We start from the raw sequence: 21,449 nt of genomic DNA, 5'->3' as shown, positions 1-21,449 counted from the left end.
TGACCACCCAAACTGCGAATAGCAATTTTTTTTCCTTTTCAGCTTGTCACAACGGTTGTTTACAGCCTACGATGATGTGTTTGCATTTGAATTGTCAGTGACATTGTTTACAATAATTTCAAACACCCTAAATTTATAGTAGGCTAGCCTTTAGATTCATAATAATACGTTACTGAAAGGGGTGCACAATCCTTTGGCTAAATTCACTGAGCCCCTTTGTGCTCCGACCTCCCCCCACTCTTAAGAGAATGGTACACTCCAAAAAGACACGGAGCATGTGAATCAAAATGAAAACACTGAAACACCAAGTGCCATCAGAGATAGGCTTTATACACTTGAAAGAAAGGAAATCCGGAGGGATGCTAAAAAGGCAGGTTTGCCATGATCCCGAATCAGTTTAAAAACATCTGGACTTGTTTAAACAAATTATGTGAACCAGTTCCATAGGCTATAGGCTTAACATCGTGACACACCAGTTGTCTTACTAGATCACAAACCGGATTCTGAATGCTTCGGAATGGGAAAAACCTTCGCCACAAAGGATGCTAAAACTGAGTTATCAGCGTTTTGTGTAAGCAATTAAACCTACTGATCTCGAGCTGTCACAATAACGGTAAGTTTTGTGTTATTTTCAGAATCTACGTCCTATTTATTCATATTTTGCACTGTTATTGTAATCAAGTTTGCAAACCTTAATATATCGTTAATAATAATAATAATTCAAGTTTGTTTGTTTTTTTCAAGAGTATTGCTGGTAATGCTATGGCTATGTTGGAGGGTTTGTCCAGTCCTTTGTCCACAATGCATTTGAATAGGCTACGGTGGAAAGACCTAGTTAAAATGCAGTGCAAGAGATAAATGCTTTTAAGAATATTTTCTTAAAGATGTTTGTGCCATTTTCATCTACACGCGATAAAAAAAAAATTGGTAGCGGAGTCGTTGAGCCATTGTTCAGTCCATTGTGGGTGTTCTTTTGTTTCTCGCGCTGTATATACATTATCCCATATGGTGTTGTTGTTTTTTCTCCAGTGTACAGCTGAGTACCTACTGTGTCATGGGAGCAGCAACAAGCTGCAATCATATGCTCAGCTTTAGTGCTTTGTTTTGGAGAAACGTTTTTCACAAACAGTTATTAATGTATCCGCCGAGAAAATAAGCGGGTTTAATCACGTTCGATAGCTGTGGAACAAGTCACGTGTGTCACGACAGAACTCGCTTGTTTTGTTATGTTATGGCGCCGCTGTACATCCATTGATTCTGTACCCACACTTTAACAGTAAAATATTTCTAGATAATTCACAATACGTTAAATTAAAATGGAGGGGAGCCTACAACTTTAATATTTAATATATTCTATAAGGTAACATTCTGTAATTGTAGCTTACCAACAAATGGCCTAAAACAAGTCTGGAGTGTTCAGTTTATGATTTGACTAGCAATAGTTTGAAAAATGAGAAAATAGGTGTCAATTCATAATTCAAAAGTCATAAAGATGTACAATATTCACAGTAGGCCTATTGATAATTTTTAGCCTATTACCTCTTTTAGTCTATTTTCAGGCAGCAGCTGAATCCTGCTCTTGAAATGGCTTTCAGAAAAGGCTTTTGTTTTAGACACTTTGGTGTGTAGTGTTGAAAACCTCAAAGCCTTCTTACCCTTTTTCCCCACAGTCCTAATTTATTTCTGCTTATTTCAACAAGATGGGAAAATATTTAAATAAAAGCACATATTGAAACAATTTGCATCCCTTGGTATTAGGTTGCTCTCTATCTTACACTCTAAAAAACAAATAAAACAAAGACGATTACTGAAGTATGATACTTTTTACAAGAAAATACAATTTCAGTATTTCTACTGTAAAATGTCACGCTTAATTGAATGTGTTACATGCGATATTTTATGATACGATATACTTTATTATCCCCTTAGGGAATTTTTTTCTTGGGCTTAGTGTATGCTGCATTTTCAAATCACACAATAAATATTCAAGTCACATGACGTCTCACATAAACAGTCCATACAAGGGAGCAAAACATATGGGTCATATTGCACAGCTAAAAATGCCACTATTTTTGCACAAATAATTGCTGCATAAACTATAAAACCAGCAATAAATTACAATATCCAACAGTAAATAAGAATACATGTTAAATAATCAGTACTAACCAGAAACAAACATAGGCCTTTGTATTTGCCATTAATGGAGGCAGACAGAATAGTTTTTAAAGCAGTTCAGTTGAGTCGACATATGGGCACTCTATTCTTCCTGAAGGCAGAAGCGCATACTCAGGATGTACAGTAGGATGTGAGAAGGATCAGCCAGCATCCTGTGTGGCTTTCAACTCCACTATTTTAATTGCAGTCTGGACAATGTGAAAGTCTGTTTTTTTAATTGTATAGAGAGGTTACCACACCAAGCTTGGATCCTGTACCTGATTAGACTCTCCAGAACAGCCTGATAAAACAGTCATGATTTTTTTTTGTTGACACCATACAGTTTGAGTCTCCTCATGTTGTTTCTTTGTAATTTGTGAAATTTACTAGCAATTTCTAAATGAAAATTCTTTCAAAGTAAGTCCTTCACCATTTTATTTTGCGGTGAATGTAAATGAGTGTTATGTAACTTGTGTGGCAGATTTCTGTTTTTGGGAGAATGGGATTTCACGTCAATAATTAAAAAGGGTATAAGCATTATCCACTTTTGATGGAAAACAGAGCTTTTATTAAAAAAAAACAAAAAACAAAAAAAAAACACACACACACACTCTTTAAATTTTCTCAAAGCTTTTATAGCTGCAGTGATTTACTGAACACTTCTAACGTGCCGTAGAGAATTAATGTATTCTAAGGCTGGCCATTTTCCAACCACCCATGATTATGAAACATTTGCGAACAAGGAAACAACGCTTTTTTCCTCTTCACAAACAAGAAAGCGTGACTATTTAAGGAAAATATACTATTTAAAAAGGTAGAGTCACAACAAGAAATGTCCTCATTTGTTCAATTATTCCCAATAAAATGATATAAATGTTCAGACGTTTGCGAAACAATGCACAAAAAGAGAGGTTAAAATAATGTGTGGGGTGGGAATAGTGTGATGAGACGAGAGTGAAGTTGTATGAAAGCCAAGTGCTGTTTTCCGTAATGATGACTATTATGTAATAATGGATTGATGGAGGAAGCAGCAGTGGCCCTCAGAGATCCATGTCTAATTGAGTCAGGCTGCAGCACACCCAACATGTTTGGATTTGAGGGAGAGTGTAAGACGAAGTTCAAAAGAGAGATAGTGATGCAAAGAATGAATAGATTTTGGTACGGCGGAAAGAAGAACCCAAGAGTAGGGGAAACAGGAAAAGACATGTACAAAGGTGAATGGGAGAGCACGAGAAAGTCGATGATAAATCCATTAATCCATTTCAGTGCTGTTCTGCAAAGCAGTTATAGTTGTTCCATGCAACAACACTTGATGTTTTGAAGCCCGATAAACTAAACCAATCATAAAATCAATTTCAATCAACAAACTACTACATATTAAACTTTAAAACATTTCTAATCATTTTCAGAAAAAAATGCTTTTGAAAAAATGCTCTGTTTACCATGACTTTCATGATGGAGAGAATTAATTTGGATACACTCCTCACAACAAAGGTTTCACATCGATGCCATAGAACATCCAAAGAACCTTTCAGTGAACAGTTCTTAAAAGAACCATTTTTCTTAGTGAGAAAAAACATTTTAAACATCTAAAGAAACCTTTTTTTTTCCAGGATAAAGAACCTTTCCATTGATGTTAAAGGGATACTCCACTTTTTTTGGAAATAGGCTCATTTTACCACTCCCCCAAAGTTACAGTTGGGTTTTACCGTTTTCGAATCCATTCAACCGATTTTTTGATATTTAGAAGAATATCAGTAACCAGACAGTTTCTGGCCTCATTGACTTCCATTATAGTATATTTTTTTCCTACTATTGAAGTCAATGAGACCAGAAACTGTCTGGTTACTGATATTCTTCTAAATATCAGAAAATCGGCTGAATGGATTCGAAAATGGTAAAACCCAACTGTTTAACTCTGGGGGAGTGGTAAAATGAGCCTATTTCCAAAAAAAGTGGAGTATCCGTTTAAAGGTTCCTCATGGAACCATCAATGCCAATAAATAACCTTTATTTATAGAGTACTGTTCAAAAGAGGTAAGAAATGTTCATGCAGTTTGTCTGTAATCCTTTTGTCCTGAATTACATTCACTGTCTCTTTTGTTCGAGCAGTTCTTGCACCGATCTTCGCTTTCCTTTCTTATCTCGTATTTGTCTCCAATCCATTTTTCTACCTTCTGCAAGCAACATGTCCTTGTGCTTGGGAAAGAATACTGGCAGGTTGTAATTGTCTCATAGGCACATCACCCATCTTTTATACATCCTTGGCTTTTAAAAGGCTTTGAATGCATCTATAAGCGAGTATTCCATATGATACATTAGAGCAGATGTTTGGTGAGTCATGATATAAGAGCAGGCAAAATATTCCCAAGTGCACATTATACATCTTTCTACTGATCCTCTGCCATGCTATGAGATTTATGGTTTAAATTAGTGCAACACCCTGTGTTATTTGCTGTGGATGTGAGAGATGAGTGACTATCTTTGTTTGGCTTCACAATGTTCTCTCAAGTGGAAAAAAAAAAGACAAAAAAGATTTTTGTATGAGCTAGTGAGCTTGAACTGGAGTAAATTTATCATTTTATCCAGCCTTTCATAAATTCCCTTCAGCTGCATTTATGATGCATGATTTTTTTTTTCTGAAAAGTACGCATCTGAACATTTTTCAGTTGGAGTCCAATTCAAAGCTTCTTAATGGGTCAGCAGATGGTTTAAGCAACAGATGACGGTTAAGCTAATGTTTGCTTGTAGACTCTGGTGTTGATTTGTAGTCGTCATGTTGGACTTGGCTGAGGAAGAACACTTTAATCTGAGAAAAGTCTATTTAGATATTCGTCTCTCATCCCCAGCTAAAATCACTAGAGATTTCCAAGGAATCCTTTCAGAGAAGAGAAATGGGCATTTATATGTTGAAGATGCGGCTGGATTTGGCTTTGGTGTTGGTTGAATCTGTTGTAATAAATGCTAGAAAAAAAATATACATGCATGATGAAATGGATTGGGATGTATGGGCTTCTTGAAAAAAAAAAAAAAATATATATATATATATATATATATATATATATATATTGTGCATGATTTAATTTTGTCCATTGGCAATTGAACATTGGTTTGCGATCTCATTTGATTGACAGGAAAGGAATTTACTTTAAAGATTTTGATGGCACATTAATTTAATCTTAAAGATGTTCGTCAAGAGGAAATTGAAACACCTAATTTTAATTCAGATTTTTAAAATAATAAATTGCTGATACTTGCTGATACTACAGTATGGCCAACAAGTAAGAGGATAGCTTGTAATGAAAATCAATTAATTGTTTTTAACAGCGAAACATTTATGGATAATTATGGAAATCTAAGTCGCATCAGTCCAGTATTCACCAAAATATTACGATATAAAAGTTGTTCTATGAAAGTCAGTAAAGACCATGACCTGAAGGGAGATGTTTTTGATCATGTTGATATGTAGAGGCCTTAAAAATGTGCGTATTAAATAGTCGGATTTATGGTGCTGGAAAAATAATGAGGTGCACAGATAAATAATTTATAACAAACACTGCAATTAATTTCTAAATAAAATTTTCCGCTTTGATTTCTTCTAATTCTAATTTCTTCTGTTCTGTGACAAGCTCCAGAAGCTCAGAGGTTTTTATAAGCAGGATTTGGCAAAAGAATGTCATTTTAACACACAAACAGGCTGTTCTTATCATACGATTTCCTTTTTATTTCTGCTAAGAATATAAGGGAGAATTATGCACTTGATGTATTTCCTCCATATCTCTCAATAAATTGTTCTTTTTTTCTAAAGTTCCTGCTTTCTTTTCTATTTATTCCTATTTTGTAGATTTTTTTACATGGCGGATAACACACTCTCTTCCCTCAGGCCTGTCTTTACTCTATCCACTTCTGCTCCAGTGGACTGTCAGGGACTCTGTCCAGAGCCAAGCCAAGAATAGCTCAATAGATGCTCTGTATCATCCCGAAGAGCAGCCTGGGAAAATCACCAAAGCATTTGATTTGGACACAAAGTCAGTGGCAGAGGTCACCCAGTCCCTTTGAAAGCTCGTTTTGTTTGTATATGTGTGCGCATAAGAATATGCTTGCCCCACATGTGTATTAGGACAAATTTAATTTGAAGCCACGGCTCCGGCATAATTACGTTATGTACTCACTTCATTTGTTTGCCCAGATTTACATGCTAACGACCGATTATGCCCGAGGCCCATTGATTACAGATCCACCCACAGCACAATCAAGAGCAATCAGAGGAAAAGGGACCCCTAATGGAACAATGAAAATAATGAACCACAGATGATGATGAATTGTCAGAGCAGAAGTGTGAAATACCACTGCTTCTTTTTGTCTTTTTTTAACTTTTCTTGCTATGTATTCTTTGAAGTCCCTAGCTTTTATCACAAACCTAAGAAACCCTTTGTCCTGTCAGTGAAAGAGGCCTCTCAGCTTGACTGTGTGCCAAGAGCAAAGAGTGCTCTATAAGGCCCATGTTAAAGCTACAGTATGTGTATATACATTTTTTTTTGTGTGTGTGAAAAATGTTGGATTAGTGTGTTCCATAGTACAAGGCTGGTGGTGTGTACTTGTGTGAGTAGGCCAGTTACAATCTGAAGTCAGTTGCATTGACTCTAAGGTGGTGATTATGTTGCTAATGATGATTGGACTCATAATTACGCACTCATAATCACATGCTCATAATCAGTTTGACACACACACATAGGCAGACAATGCAGTCTTAAAGGAATAATTCACCCAAAAAATGTACTTTGATAATTATTCACACACCGTTATTGTCCAATCCAGTTCACGAACCGACAGATGCAGACCAATGCAAATAATCACCAGATTACAGTACGTCGCTGCTCAGACATTCCATGAACTGACAAACGCTAATTTAACATTTTCAATCGGCAGAAGACAGGCGGCGAAAAATCAGACGAAGTGTCTGTTGATGCAGTATACTGTAAATTTGCCTTTAGAGTTCATAGTGACCATGCCCCCCCAAAAAAAACAAAGAGAAAAGCAACATTAAAGGGATAGTTCACACAAAAATCCAAAAATTATATCACCCATTAAACTGTAGTCATTCCAAACCACAAATGAAAAAGGTTAGTGACATCTGAGAGATTTCTGTCCCTTCATTCAAAGTCCATTTCACCAAAACTTTGCTTCAAACTTCACAATAAGTCAAGACAATAAGTAACTCTGACAATAAGTAACTTATCCTGACAATAAGTAACTTTGCAAGTACGTCAACTTATTCTAACCCTAACCTTACCAGTTTACTAATACTCTACTTACACTCTAATGAGAGTTACAAGTGGGTGCAACGTTACTTATTGCCAACAGAATGTGTTAAAGGGACCATCAAAATAAAGTGAAACCCAGATTTCATTCAGGTTTTTATTCATAATATTAACATTGATCACCCTATTGAGAACATCAAATATTGTTAACAGATTTACAAACCTCATTGGCGTCAAGAAAGCCTGATTGAGGTTCTGTTTACCATTATTTGTTGTGCTCTATGTACAGTATGTGTGTTGATCAATGTTTATTTTGTGAATTAAAGCCTAATCTGCTTATCAAATAAAGCAATCTTTTCTCCTCAGAAAACTTTGAGCTAAATACAAGTGGATTTCTTTCAACTTTTTGAAGCATCACAGTTTTGGTGCCGTGGACTTTCATTGGAGGGACCAAATTCATTTAGGTTTAATTTAAAAAATCATATTTGTGTTTTGAAAATGAATGAGTCTTTTGAGTTTGGAACAAATAAGAATAAGTAAATGATCCTTTAAGCAATATGTGCAGTCTGTGTTTAATGCATGTATATGGTCATGATGTTCATAGAGTTGACTAGCTGCTGTGTTTGGCTCCATCTCATCTCTGACTCAGAATGGTAAGACACAGTGGGGCCGCTGTAGGGTTAGTCATTGTTTATAGCCGAGTCAGCCTACCGCCAGACAAAAATGAAGAATGCCAGACTGAAAGACACACACATTGGTTTGCACATGACCATGTACACATTGCATACAAACACCCATCCCATTGCTACCATCATTCAGGTCAGCAGAAGGAGAAAGCCGGTCCAGTGCTAATGGAATTTAGAGCAGAAGCTCTCAACAAGATTAACAAGGTTTAGCAGGCCATCGCCTTGTCCGCTAAATCACCCAGTCCAACCGCACACACATAGACTCTTACTCCCTTTTCTCTCTCTTTCACACACACAATTGCACATACCCTTCTCTCTCAAATATACGTGTCCGTTCTCTTTATCTCACACTGACACACGCCGTCACCCTTCCTCTCTTTCATTCTCTTGCACGCTCACCCACCCCTTCCATTCAGCCTCTCGCATTTCTCTACACAACTGTCTGTCCCTTTAACCTGGCAACCATTGCTAGGGAGACCACCACAATGGTGACTGCAGCAGGATAAGAAATGGACACTTTAGTAGGATGCTACTTTATCTCCATTGCCCAAAGCTCTCAGCTGGCATCTGCTCTCTTGCTGTTCCAGACGTAAGTGGTTGTTCAGGGAGCAGGGGCTGTACATTTTACCTGTCAGATGCCACCTTCCACACCTGCAAGTGCTCTGCAGGGAGTAAATGAATGGGGTGGTTTTATTCAGAGTTTAGTGTAGAGTGTGGAAGGATTATTGAGGCTTCTTTCTACAGCTCTTGGATGTGTTTCTGACATAGTGGGATTGAAATTAATGTGTATATGTGCGATGTCTATAGGCCAACACTGTGCTCTCTCACAGAACAAGTTTAAACAACCTTCACTCGCAAAGTCCTACACATTTCTCACCCTTTGGTTTATGAAATATTTTGTATAATTTCATTGTTTTCATTACGTAGATTTTCCCATAAAACCAGCACAGAATATGTGACCTTAAAGGGATACTCCACTTTTTTTTTCGGAAATAGGCTCATTTTACATATCAGTAACCAGAATATCAGTAACCAGTTACTAATATTCTTATCAGAAAATCGGCTGAAACATACTTAAAAATATATTATTTGGTGTTCCACTGAGGAAATTTATTCATAAAAGTTTGGAAAGACGAAAGGGGTGAGTAAATGATTAAGAAAAGTGTAAAAGTTTGAGAAAGTGTATATTTAATGGGATACACTTGGGTTCACCCAAAAATGAAAACTCTTGTCATTAATTACTCGCCCTCATGTCGTTCCAAACCCATTAGACTTCTGAGAGCTTTCTGTCCCTTCATTGACTGCTATGCAACTGACACTTTGATGCTTCAAAAAAGTTCATAAAGAGATTGTAAAACGAATCCATATGAATTGAGCGGCTAAGTCAACAAAATTCTGAAGAAACACAATTGCTTTGTATGATAAACAGATTTAATTTAGGCTTTCATTCACATATAAACATTCATCAACTCAAACATCAGTTTTGGTAAACGGATGTTCATGTTCGCTTGACGTGCGAGAACGAGTGAGGTTCATTCTTGTGTTATGCAGCACGTTTGAGCTTCAGCAAGAACCAATGAGTTTCATTCTTGTGTTACGCAACACGTTTGAGCTTCTGCAAGAACCAATGAGGTTCATATGTTCCACAGAAAAAAGAAAGTCATACAGTTTTGGAGTGACATGAAGATGAGAAAATTACAGAATTGCCATTTTTATGGGTGAACTATCCCTTTTAGTGAGAGAGTAGCTGTTTTAAAGGGATTGTTTTTATAATTTAGCTCATTTTGCTTTCAGCTCATGTAATAACCAATTGGTTTTGTTTCCAGCTGGATTGTTACCCCTTATCCTGTCAGCTTTGATTCTTGCCTGATGTGCGTAATGGCATGATGCATTTTCAGGACTATCATTTACTTATAGTGGCTGCTCTTACAGTTAACCTACCGGTAGATGCTGACAAATGTGTCTGTTTGTAGCATAGATCTTGGCTTTTCACATTCTGTTTTTTATCCCAAGTCGTTATTTGTGCTCTCAAGCAAGTCAGCTAGTTTCAGAGACAGTCTCTATAGGCTGTACTCAAGCCCATTATATTGTCTGTTATTGTTCAGTTGGGCAGCTTTTTACATTGATCTGCCATTTTCCATCTAATGAGCAGGCCACAGTACATACCGCGTGCATAATATATACACAGGTCGAGCTGACATTCTCTCTGCGGGCCTTTTGGTAAAATATTCATGTGAAGTCGCAAGCTCAATAGAGCCTTTTGTTCTACATCATGACTGACATCTACACCTGAGGCAGACAACGACTCGTTCCCTACGATCTGAAGTGCAATGGGACATACCGAAGGTACCATCAGAAAGATGGAGTAATATCTGAAAGTGGTTTTCTCAGGCTGTTCCAGTGCTGAAATTTCATGTAAAGTTATCCTTTTCTGTCTCTCCATTGAAGTGATAAATTTTTCGCCTGAGTGAGTGCTGAGAGTTGTTGTGGAGTGTTGGTCCAGAGCAATTCACTTTTCCGTGTTGTAACACAAGACTGAACTGTGCTGCAAGTTTACCCATGCATGGATGAAGGCAAACAATAAAATGATCTCTCTCGCTCTCTCTCATCTTCTATATATCTTGTGTTTTTTAACATGACTACAATTCATTTGTGATGCATTAAAAATATCTGAACATAATCCAAGCCAATAATATTTACAGACATCATTTTACATAAAAAATATCAATATTTGAGTTGTAAATGTATTAATAACAATTCACTAAAGTATGGATAAAACAAATAATATCATCCAATCTTCTGTCCACCATTCTTTTACTCTGCGAATGCAAAAGGCAAGTAACATTGCCATCCCACATGGCATGGCTTGGACCAGTTTGGACCAGCAGAAACCAGCTGGTTCACAGATATCAGCTTAAGCTGGTCTTTCTGATCACGTTACCTTGATTTCCTTCTTTTTCTTTCTATATCTTCCTAAGTGGGCCAAGTTGTTATTTGCACATCTTGGGTGCAGAAGGGAAGGGGAGAGATAACTCACCAGCACTGGGAAAACTGTAAGGCAGGTTTAAACATTGATTGGTTCTCAGGCTGTTGCCATGGTGGCAGGTCGCTCTCCCTCATCTCACGCAAGTAGTGTTTAACTTGTAGCATCCCAGAATTACACTGTTGTTATGACAACAAACAGGAAGTGTTATCCCAGTTATAAAAAAAAGGCTTTGTTTTCTATAGCATTTCTTGCACAAAACGACATTCATTTGCACTTGAGAATCTCTCATAACTCAAAAGTTATCTTGCGTCTAGTAAACGACTTGCAATAATAATCTCTTGCTTCATTGCCAAATCTGCCGATATGAGGTTACCTCTAGCATTCTGTCACAGTGTTGAAGAACTATAATTTTCTGAAATATGCATCAGGATTTAAATAAACAGGACTGTTGCTGGAAATGGTGCTTTTACCATTTACATTAATGTATTAAAAAAGCACTGACTTTTCAGTTCAGCTTTTTAGTCACTGATGAAAATAATGTCAACGTTCATTAATGAAGCATATTTGTTTCTGACAGATCTGAAGTCAATGCCAAAGGGAAAATTTAAGTGTCTGTCAAATATCTGAGAGATTTTAGTTTGAATTTAACTAATGAATACCCCAGAGTCTAAGTCAAAGATATGTGTAGCGGCATAATAATTTTTGTCTTTGCTACATTCAACAGATTTTTAAGTTGGAAAAAGTAATTTCAAAGCCTCTGTCAAAGAACTAGTGAGATATTTGATGTGTTTTTTTGGAGAGGTTATTTGAAAGGTTTCCTGTACCAATATTAAATTCATTCAAAATGTATTTTATTCATTCCATCCCAGTAGTTTGTTTCAGTTTGGGATTGCACGACTGAATCAAAAAGGTTGCCTGAAATGCAGAGGGAACCAACAAATAAAAATGTAGCTTTGTGATTCAAACTTCAGCAATTAAATTACCATCCCAAAAGGCACTAAACCCTATAAAAAATAAATTGATACAGTATATTGCCTAACTTCTGTATCGCAGAAGGGACCTACATTATAAATTAAATGAGGCAGTTTTCCCCCTTCAGTCATACCGTAGCAATGGACCATGAATGATGTAATGGACTTTTTTTTTTTTTTTTTAAAGCAAGCAAACTCTCTCACCAATAGAGATGTGTTATTTTGTGTTAGGATGTTTAATGTAAAATAAAGGAGTTCTGTGGAAAATCTTAAATTAATATTTTGTAAAACATGAATATTTTGTCCTGTCCTTTGGGCTTATGCATTAAAAAGTACTCACCATACTTCTTTGAAGTACACACTAGCAAATTAAATTGTTGTCAACTAAAGCAGCTCATACATTCACTGAGTTAATATAAAGCACTCTTTAGTTTAGAATTATAATACTGTTTTTTCTCTCACTTATTATGTGTACTGAGGCAGTTTGAATAAGCTTTTGAGGGCTCTTTGTGCCAGTGTGTTGACAGATGTTCTTTATCAATAGCAAATTTCAGTTTTTAAAATGTCAGGCAATGCCACTATATATTTAAATGAGTGAAAAGATTCTATACGATTAAATGAAGTGAAAATATGACTTGACGCAAAAGTTGAATGGATTCAGACAGCTGTCTGGCATTGGAATGTCTGATGTTGTCACAAAGAGAATTTTTAAATTTGATCGGTCTATGCCCTGTTTATTTTGACAGGTGAAGTCAAACTGTCTCTGACTCTCGTGAGTTAATATCTTTTTATCTCTTTGAACAGGCAAATTGCTGTGGATGGGAACCTTCTCTGCACCCTCTACCTTCCACATGACCCCACTTTCCCTGTTTCCTCGGCTCCCGTAAAGATACGTTACGCTCTCTAACACACACTGACAGCATGACGTCCACTGCCCAGATTCTGGCCTTTAAGTTCTCCCCACCATCTCAAGATGGGAGTCCAGACCATCTGTTCAACTGTGATGAGGACATTGAACGGCGCTATGAGGTGGTCCCGTCTGTCGTCTGCTCCATGTGTTGCCTCTTTGGCATCATATACTGCTTCTTCGGTAGGTTGCAAAGAATGAATTAACTGATTATATTTAGAATATTGCAGACAGTAGATCAAACTGGTTTGGAGAAACGCAGATTTACATAAGAAGTATTACTCAGAACGAGCCCAGATTCTGGCATGACCTGAATGCATGGGTATGTCTTTGTCTCGTTATCACAAACATCGTTTCAGCTGTGGTTGTTATGGCCAAATTTAATTCACATAATAACCATCTGAATGTGACAACCAGACAAGGGTGACAAATCTATGTCCCTCTCTATTAGATAAGCTTTATCACTTTCACTTGACTGTGAAATTTGCTTTCACTGCCTATTACTTGGAGAGAGAGAGAGAGAGAGAGTGAGAGAGGAGATCGAGGACATCTTAACTGTGACAAACAGCAGCATAGACTCTCTTCTCTGTGGCATTCAGGCCCCAATGTGACTTAAAATGTTAAACATTTTATGTGTTCTTCTTGCCCTTCTGCTGCCAATTTGGGCCATTATCAACTGTTTTTAATTACATCATTTGAAAGCAGATAACCTCTCAGTGAAAAGCACAATGCTTTTTGAAAGGCTCTGGTGATTTAAAAAGCTACTTTTTTACAGTTACTGTAGCAACGAAATGGACATTAATGGCACGGAGCATCAAACACCGTTACTCAATGCAATTCTGGTGATCCCTCTTAAATGTTTCAGAATAAAATGTTTATGCCTGGGATTTCAAGTAGACCTGTTTCAGGAATGGTTGACTATCTCTAAAAATAGGCCCAGCGACCGACAACGGTCTCGTTTCGTATCTCGTTTAATGAATAGGCGAAACATTTCTCAACATATTTTCCCCCCCATATTATTCATCTCAATATTCATTTTATACCAATAAGGGGCAAGGAAAGTACAAACTTAACAGAATAAGCTTTTTTTAATGTAGTCTTTGAAATCTGTTCTTTTTGTTTTGTTTTATTATTCAATCCAAATTTATCATCAGCAAGTATTATTTATAATTGAATGAATTCGTTAAACCTGAACAATTTAATTCATCTTTAAAAGATTAATTAAATTTCTAATTTCTAAATCTATTCAAATTAAAGTATAAAAATCAATTTTCAACAAAGCATTAAAGTAAGATTCTGCACAAAATGACTGAAAAAATGTAATGATAATAACACTAATATTACAGTAAATTGGGGTGGTGATGGCGCAGTGGATAAGACACATGCATGCCTTTGGTGCGAGAGACCCGGGTTCGAATCCTGCGAGAGAACCAATGTGTCCCGGAGCAAGACACTTAACCCTAGTTGCTCCAGAGACGTGCGACCTCTGATATAGCAATTGTAAGCTGCTTTGGATAAATGAATAAAAATGTAAATGGAAATTACATAAAGCACTTTTTAATATACAATGGTAATATAGCCTAATTGCATACAATAGTTATATATTATATATCATATAGGAAATGGACATGTACTTTGACGTGCAAGTTGAAAACTGATTTCTACTGTGTGATGGGCTGTTTGAATTATCCATATTGAGTAAAAATGCCCACAGATTATCATTGTTATTATTGCGATGCTGTTTTGAGATTGTTTCATTTCCAAGCCCTAATATACTGTATACTACTATTCTTATTGATTATCTGATAATAATATCATGTTCTCTTCTAAAACCATCTATTTCTTTCCCACCTGCTCCTCCCCAATCCTTCCCTCTCCACCCGTAGGGTACCGCTGCTTCAAGGCCGTAATGTTCCTCACGGGTCTAATGTTTGGTTCCATCGTCATCTTCATGCTCTGCTATAAGGAGAGGGTCATGGATACTCAACTAAGTGTGGAGGCCAGTGTGGGCATCGGCCTGGGCATTGGCACGTTATGCGGTTTGGTCACCATGCTGGTCCGCAGCGTGGGGCTTTTCATGGTTGGACTTCTCCTGGGTTTACTGGTCGCCCTCGCCTCTCTTGTGGTTCTGGAGGAGTTTTACCACCCGAGGACAGTGTGGCTTCCCCTGGGTGTGCTGCTGGGTTCGGGCATGCTGTTTGCTGTGCTCACTTTGCAGTGGCAGCGCTGTTTCACCACCATCTCCACCGCCGTCTTCGGGTCAGCGGTGGTGACTGTGACTGTGGATTATTTTGTCGAGCTCTTCGCTTTGACACGGTATATCTATGAGAGGGTGAAGGTGGATCCACCTCGCCCCGTGTGTTGGTTCACGTGGGTGGTCATGGGAGTCTGGCCTGTACTGGCGCTGCTGGGTGTTCTTATACAGTGGAAGGTCACGGCTGAAGGATATTCACACACAGAAGGTAAGTCTGGCTGGCATGTGTCAAATATAATGAAAGGGACAAAACTGTGGCTTAAGCCATAAGTACAATCGTCTTGTCCGCTTTCCGCTACGGCTCATGGAGATTTCATGTGACCTAAATTACATCATCAGCACAGATTTTTGTGTGCGCACCGACAACAGGGCTTGTGCAAATTGCTAAAAAAAATAGTTCACTAGGTAGTGGATGCAGAGAAACAGAGAGAAAGATGGAGAGAAACCCAGAAAATGAAGCATAATAAACCTGCTGCTTTGTTTTAAGGTTACTCAAACAAAGGACAAAGTAATCACTTCTCTTTATAAATATCCATTTATATTTAATTTATAGAGTGATGAATATGCAGTGTTATTTCACATTTGATTACTTTATTCAAATTCTGTACCTAAAATCATCTTTTAAACCTACCTGAAAACCCCAAAACACAGTTTTATTTTATTGCCAACTGCTCACTTGTCTTTTATAATGTTTTAAATTTACAGTAACTAGGCTGGTAGTTTTTATTGTATCAAAATTGCAATAGAGAATTGTAATATATCACTGGTATCTAAACATTTGAAACCTAATCCTTAGTCCTTAGAGCAGCTGTAAATATGTGCTAGTAAATGAAAGATAAAATATGATGAACTGAAGTATCAAAGTCATACAATACATTTTAGCAGTCTTAATTAAGCATGAAGATAACTAAAGGTAAATATATATATTTGCTGAGAAATTTAAGCAAACTAATGTGATTCATATTCTTATAGATTCTCTATCCTACATATAAAAAAATTACATGCACTGAAAATACAGGTATTGGTATCGAAAAAGTACCAGAAATGAAAGTATCGGTATTGTACTTGTTATGGAAATAGTGACAATGATGCATCCCTAGTAGTGTTTGTTCTCTTACTGAACTAAATTATTTTTATTAGCCTACTACGTACAATTAAAGCGGTGGTCGGGCAAGTGATTTAACCGGTGTTGCGGTGAACACCAACTATCGCAGCAAGCCGAGATTGAAGCCAATTTTGATACTCCTTCAGGATCAATATTGGACACCCCTGGTATGACAGTAACATTACCATTAGTTACAATGAAACAGTTTCACACAAAAATGTATATTCTGTCATTATTTTCTCAGTCTCATTTTGTTTTAAACTTGTATGATTTTCTTTAGTCGAACAATTAGAAAAGTTCTAACTGGTTTCTTATAAAATTCAGTGGGGTCCAAAAATGTCAAGCTCCAAAAGAAGTGAATACAGGTTTCAATTAAATTCTTTTGATTTTCACATTATGAAGAGAAAAAATCCGAAACATTCACATAACAAAAACATGTCTTATTTTATGTTCTGCTGCAGAAAGAAAGCCATATGAGTTTGGAACTGCATGAGGAGGGAGTAAATGATGACAGAATTTAAATGTTTAACGATGTCCCTACATGGACTTCATTAAAACAATGTCTTTCTGAAATCCCCTTGTATATACTGGGAGTTTAGGGGTGATGAGGTTTTTGGTGGTTATCTATTTATGGATTTCCTAGTTAATTACTTCCAGAGGTAGTGATCCTGTGGAGATCAGACTGGCTTAGCTGTGCCCTCCATACAGGCTCCCATAGAGTCTCATATTGACTCAATGGGAAGGCCTGACCTGAAAATCCATGAATGGGGACTTTTAAACTGCTTCATCACTGTCTTATAGAAAGCAACCACCGACATCTTAAGCACTGCATGAGGGGATGCATCAAATTTCCAAGGGTAGAAGTCACACTCTCTACGACTGATGAGACCACACAGAATTGTAAAACATTGCCAGACATCGACAGGACCTTGAATGGTTCTCTATTAAAAGTACATATACTTTACTTTGCTGAACAAAACGTTATGCTGAAATTCTGAATTAAAGTGCACACTGGGAAAACAGACAGTGAGCTGCGCTGGGGTGGTTGCCATGGTTACAAGCTGGGCCCTTGTTTGGTGGAATGGGGGAGGGGGCCGTGATGAGGAAGGGCCAGAAGAATGGAGACGAGAGTGGGAGGAGTGTTTTCTGAGGTGGAGAGGGAGAGAGAAGGATCATTACATGAATTCCCTGACAGATGGGCCACGAAGCTGTTGAGGCACAACAGAGTGACTGAATGGGCAGAAATAATCCGTCTGTTTTTGATAATGACAGAGAACAGAATGTCGATTTAGCCTTGTTCAGAGCAGAATGTGTCAAAACACTCAACGGTTTGTTTATCAGCTTGGCTTTGGACCACTGTTTGAGAAACCCAGCCAGTACACACAGCATAGTGTCTTTAGAGCATAGAATAACGCCTCTGTTTTTGCAGTTGTGAGCTGATGTACTAGAGCCATATAAGAACATTTCTCCCACAGATAATTCCTTCCTTTTCTTCTTCCCAAAGTCTTCATCAATCACCAGCAGAGACGAGTGCAGTTAATGCGAATTCGTCAAAAGGAAGTGAGAAAGGAGTGCGGAAAGAAAAAAAAGAAAAAGCCACAGAAACAGCCGCCACAGCAACAGAAGTACCACCACCCCCCTCAGACCATCCCTCATCCCCCCAACCCTCCACCCAAACTCCAGCATCCAGAGCCCACCCACCGCCGGAAACCCAACACCATTCGCCGCTTCGATGGAGATGTGCTTTCTCCGGTAAGCGTTTGTCTCTCTTGCCACAACATCTGCCAGTTCACATTATCTTGAAACCAGATCTGCAAAACCTCTATGCTTATCTTTACAATTCATCAGAGATTGGTTACATGTTCGCTCTCTCTTTTAGAGTTACATCCAGAACTTCCGTGACAGACGTACGGAGAGGAGGGTCTACTCTCATGGCAAGTTCATGGGCGGCTCACATGTTGTAGATTTGAACTATGACTATGGCTCCCAAGTTCCCCTAACAGCCCACACAGGCCCCGCAGTGAGAGGCTGATCTTCTACTGGAACACAAATTGCACTGAACAAACCATTCCGAGATCTCTGCGGCCGGATCAAATCTAGAGCATGTGGTCACCTCCGCCGTCACAATGGCTGACGGGTTTTTCATACCCAAATGGATTTGCTGTACTCCCATGATTTTCTTTCAATTAATATGGCAGAAAAGTTGCAGCAAATGGATCATTTACCTACAAAACAATGGGCTCTGTTCTCTTGCAATTTACTCCATTTTATATTGCTGAAGATGGTATGTGTGTCTGCTCCTCCGAGGCTCTTCTTCCCATAATTAGGCTGCTGTTTCACTCCGTCCGAGAAGAATGTTCTCATTACCACAGCAGCCATTTCAAAAGAGATCCATTATGGGACCAAATACGGCCTTGGCTTTTAAGCGACTAAACTGTCATAAAACATGCACGGCATCTACTAGCCAGACTATTCGTATATCCAGTTGACAGATTTAAACTTCCTGTTAATTTCTGAAGCTGTTTCAGATAACGTTATGTTTACAGTACGGGCAGGGAAGTGTTTATCTCTTTATAACTGTTTCAAATGGCTTTATCTGCTCTGTGTCAGGGCCTACACAAATTCTGTCAAAACAATCTCTGTTCAATCTGAGCCGATTGCACAAGCATATATTGAGATGTTTTGTGCATTTATCTTTGTTAGCCAATGCATGTGGGGAAAGTGCCACCATTGCTCTTGATATATACATTTTTCAACACAACATGTTATGGCCATTTAAGCCGTAGTTAAAAGTATCCAGAGACCCAGTTTGCTCCCAGTTAAATCTCAGGGGCCGTGGCATCGAGAGGAGCCCCAATGATGAAACTGTGAACACTAAGGGTTTTGTGTGAATGATTTAAGTGTCCTTGTCTTCTATGATAGAGTTTCGAACGGGATTAATGAAAGACGCCTAAGAAGGCTGGAAGAGATTTACAATGGTGGAATTCTCAGAAAAAGATTGTGTATTTCTGAGTTTGCATAAAGCATGAAAAGGAGAGATATTGACAGAGGGTGGTGTATGTGCGTGCAAGCCTTTGTCATACTGTCTTTTAATTTCTGATGTACCTTCATATTTGGATGCAAGGTGATTTCACACTCAGTTTCCCCTCTGTTTTATCAGGTCTGTGGGAGCAATGAAGAGTCAAAGTCTAATCTTTTTTTCTCACTCTGAAGTAGTGAAAGGGCTCAAAGGCTTAAATTCCTCTCTGTTTACCGTGTCTTTTAAAGTGACAGCTTGGCTCTCTTGTAAATGTTGTACATTGTCTGAATGTATATTATGCTTAAATCCGATTCTGTATTATTGCTAGTGCTTTGATTCATTTTTTTCTTTTTCTAATCAGTGGTTACATCTGTGTCCTGAAGAATTGTCTTTTTTAATTGTCCCATTGATAGTCATTTGTAATAATTTATTTCTAATTTATTAGATGAAGACTTCAAGTGGAGCTCTCTATGTAATTAAATTGATGTTGACCATTATTATTCTTCCTAAGCATGTGTCTGTACAGTACTGATAACCATAAATGTTGCGCTCCTGAAGTCAAACATGTGTATGTGTCCATTTTTCTCCTAACACACTGCTGCTGCTGCTGCTGCTGCTGTTGTTGTTTTTTAAGAAGATGGCAGATAGATGGCAAAGAACACAGATGCCTTTGAGGCATAGGGAGAAACATATTAAATCGTGTGAACTAGATACTGGGGTTTGCGGCCACAATAAAGACAAAACATGCTCAAGTAGCTCTGTGATGCAAAACACAATTTTCCATTTTTGAAATAAATGTGCATATCCCTGCAGGGGCAGAATTCATTTACACAGATGAAAATGAAAAAGCACTTTAAAATGGATTACTGTTGTCATCCTAATATGTTAGTAGCAAATTGATGGAAAAAGCTACAGTACAGATGTGGTTTCATTTAATCTGAGATGTCTCGGAATTGCAGTTTTTCCAAAATACAGAAATACTCACTTGTACTCTATTCGATTCGCATCTTATCAGCTTTTGGATAGTTTTAACTAGTGAATTATTTAACAAGACATTTAAATATCTTCTTGCTTTTCTGCAATGGCTACATTTGTCTTTTAGAAGGGAAAATAGGCTGGCAGTCTGGTTTATGCTGACTGTGTCTCAGACAAAGAGGCTGAACTGGTAACGCTTCTCTTTCATTTATGACTGCGTGCTCAGAATATATGCTTTCTGGGGTGGTCTAGATTCTCTTGATTAGAAGACACTATCTGTAGCTTGTTTTACTGTGAATATATGCACCCAATTATAGCCCATTTTGTACTTTTGAGGTCTCTGTGTGACATTTCTTGTCAGAGAATCTTTAATCCATTGACTTTCAATACTAACAACCATTTTTCGAAACCGGAGATAAGAAAAGACTGCATACAGGTTCATGTCTATCTTTGTAGTCCTTCATGTGCCATTATACACAACCAAAATGGTTTTGGTTTTCCCAGCTTAGCTGCATTCCCCTCTCTTTTCAAACCTTCCTTGCGCTGACTGAAACAGACATGTAAGCCTGAAACACAACGTAGCCCTGGAGGTTTTTAAAGGTCAAAGTTGATGCTAATAAAAGAGTCTCATTAAGGTTGTGATGATGCGTTCAGCCTGTCAGGATAAAGTGAGGTAACCGTAAAGTGAGAGAGTGAAGGTTGTTGTGATGCGAGTCTGCACAAATGCTACTGCATTCGGCTCAGAAACAAAAAGCTGGATTCTGAATTAGAAGGTTGGATTTTACTATGAAATATCTTGATCGTTTCACAACCCCCATTGTGTATGCACGTCCGCTCTAAGGCCTACCTGAAAAATAATGAATAAGGGTGTTTTTCATAATTTAGCATTTAATCATTTTGCAAACTGTAAATTGTAATTTTATGTAATTTTGTTTGTGTTATATTTTACATGTATATTTTTGTTCCATAATGTAAGGATATTTAATATTTAATTTACTCCAAATTGACAAAATGTCAATGTTAACCTTTTTGCCTGGGCAATAATAGTGGAAATGTTCAATACCTTTGTTGTTGTCTACCCAGAGATTGACTTATTACCTCATACAATGTATGAGTTTAATACAAAAGCAC

The 21,449-nt window shown here is 37.7% G+C and overlaps 1 protein-coding gene across 1 annotated transcript; it reads left to right on the top strand.

Moving 5' to 3' along the window:
- The first annotated feature begins 257 nt into the window (after positions 1-257).
- Positions 258-19,894, top strand: tmem198aa (transmembrane protein 198aa). Its single transcript, XM_039683384.2, has 5 exons — positions 258-613; positions 12,863-13,148; positions 14,852-15,427; positions 17,829-18,076; positions 18,204-19,894. The coding sequence occupies exons 2-5, from the start codon at positions 12,980-12,982 to the stop codon at positions 18,354-18,356; spliced, it is 1,146 nt and encodes a 381-aa protein (XP_039539318.2). The 5' UTR covers positions 258-613; positions 12,863-12,979; the 3' UTR covers positions 18,357-19,894.
- Positions 19,895-21,449: the final 1,555 nt, after the last annotated feature.

The sequence above is a fragment of the Pimephales promelas genome, chromosome 7, assembly GCF_988280905.1.
Source record: "Pimephales promelas chromosome 7, fPimPro1.hap1.1, whole genome shotgun sequence".
Lineage (NCBI taxonomy): Eukaryota > Metazoa > Chordata > Actinopteri > Cypriniformes > Leuciscidae > Pimephales > Pimephales promelas.
This window is presented reverse-complemented; position numbering and strand designations above follow the sequence as displayed.

Coding starts and splice junctions, on each gene's coding strand:
- tmem198aa (XM_039683384.2), top strand. CDS start 12,980: ATGACGTCCACTGCCCAGATTCTGGCCTTTAAGTTCTCCCCACCATCT. Junction 13,149..14,851: donor CATCATATACTGCTTCTTCG/GTAGGTTGCAAA, acceptor CTCCACCCGTAG/GGTACCGCTGCTTCAAGGCC. Junction 15,428..17,828: donor AGGATATTCACACACAGAAG/GTAAGTCTGGCT, acceptor TTCTTCCCAAAG/TCTTCATCAATCACCAGCAG.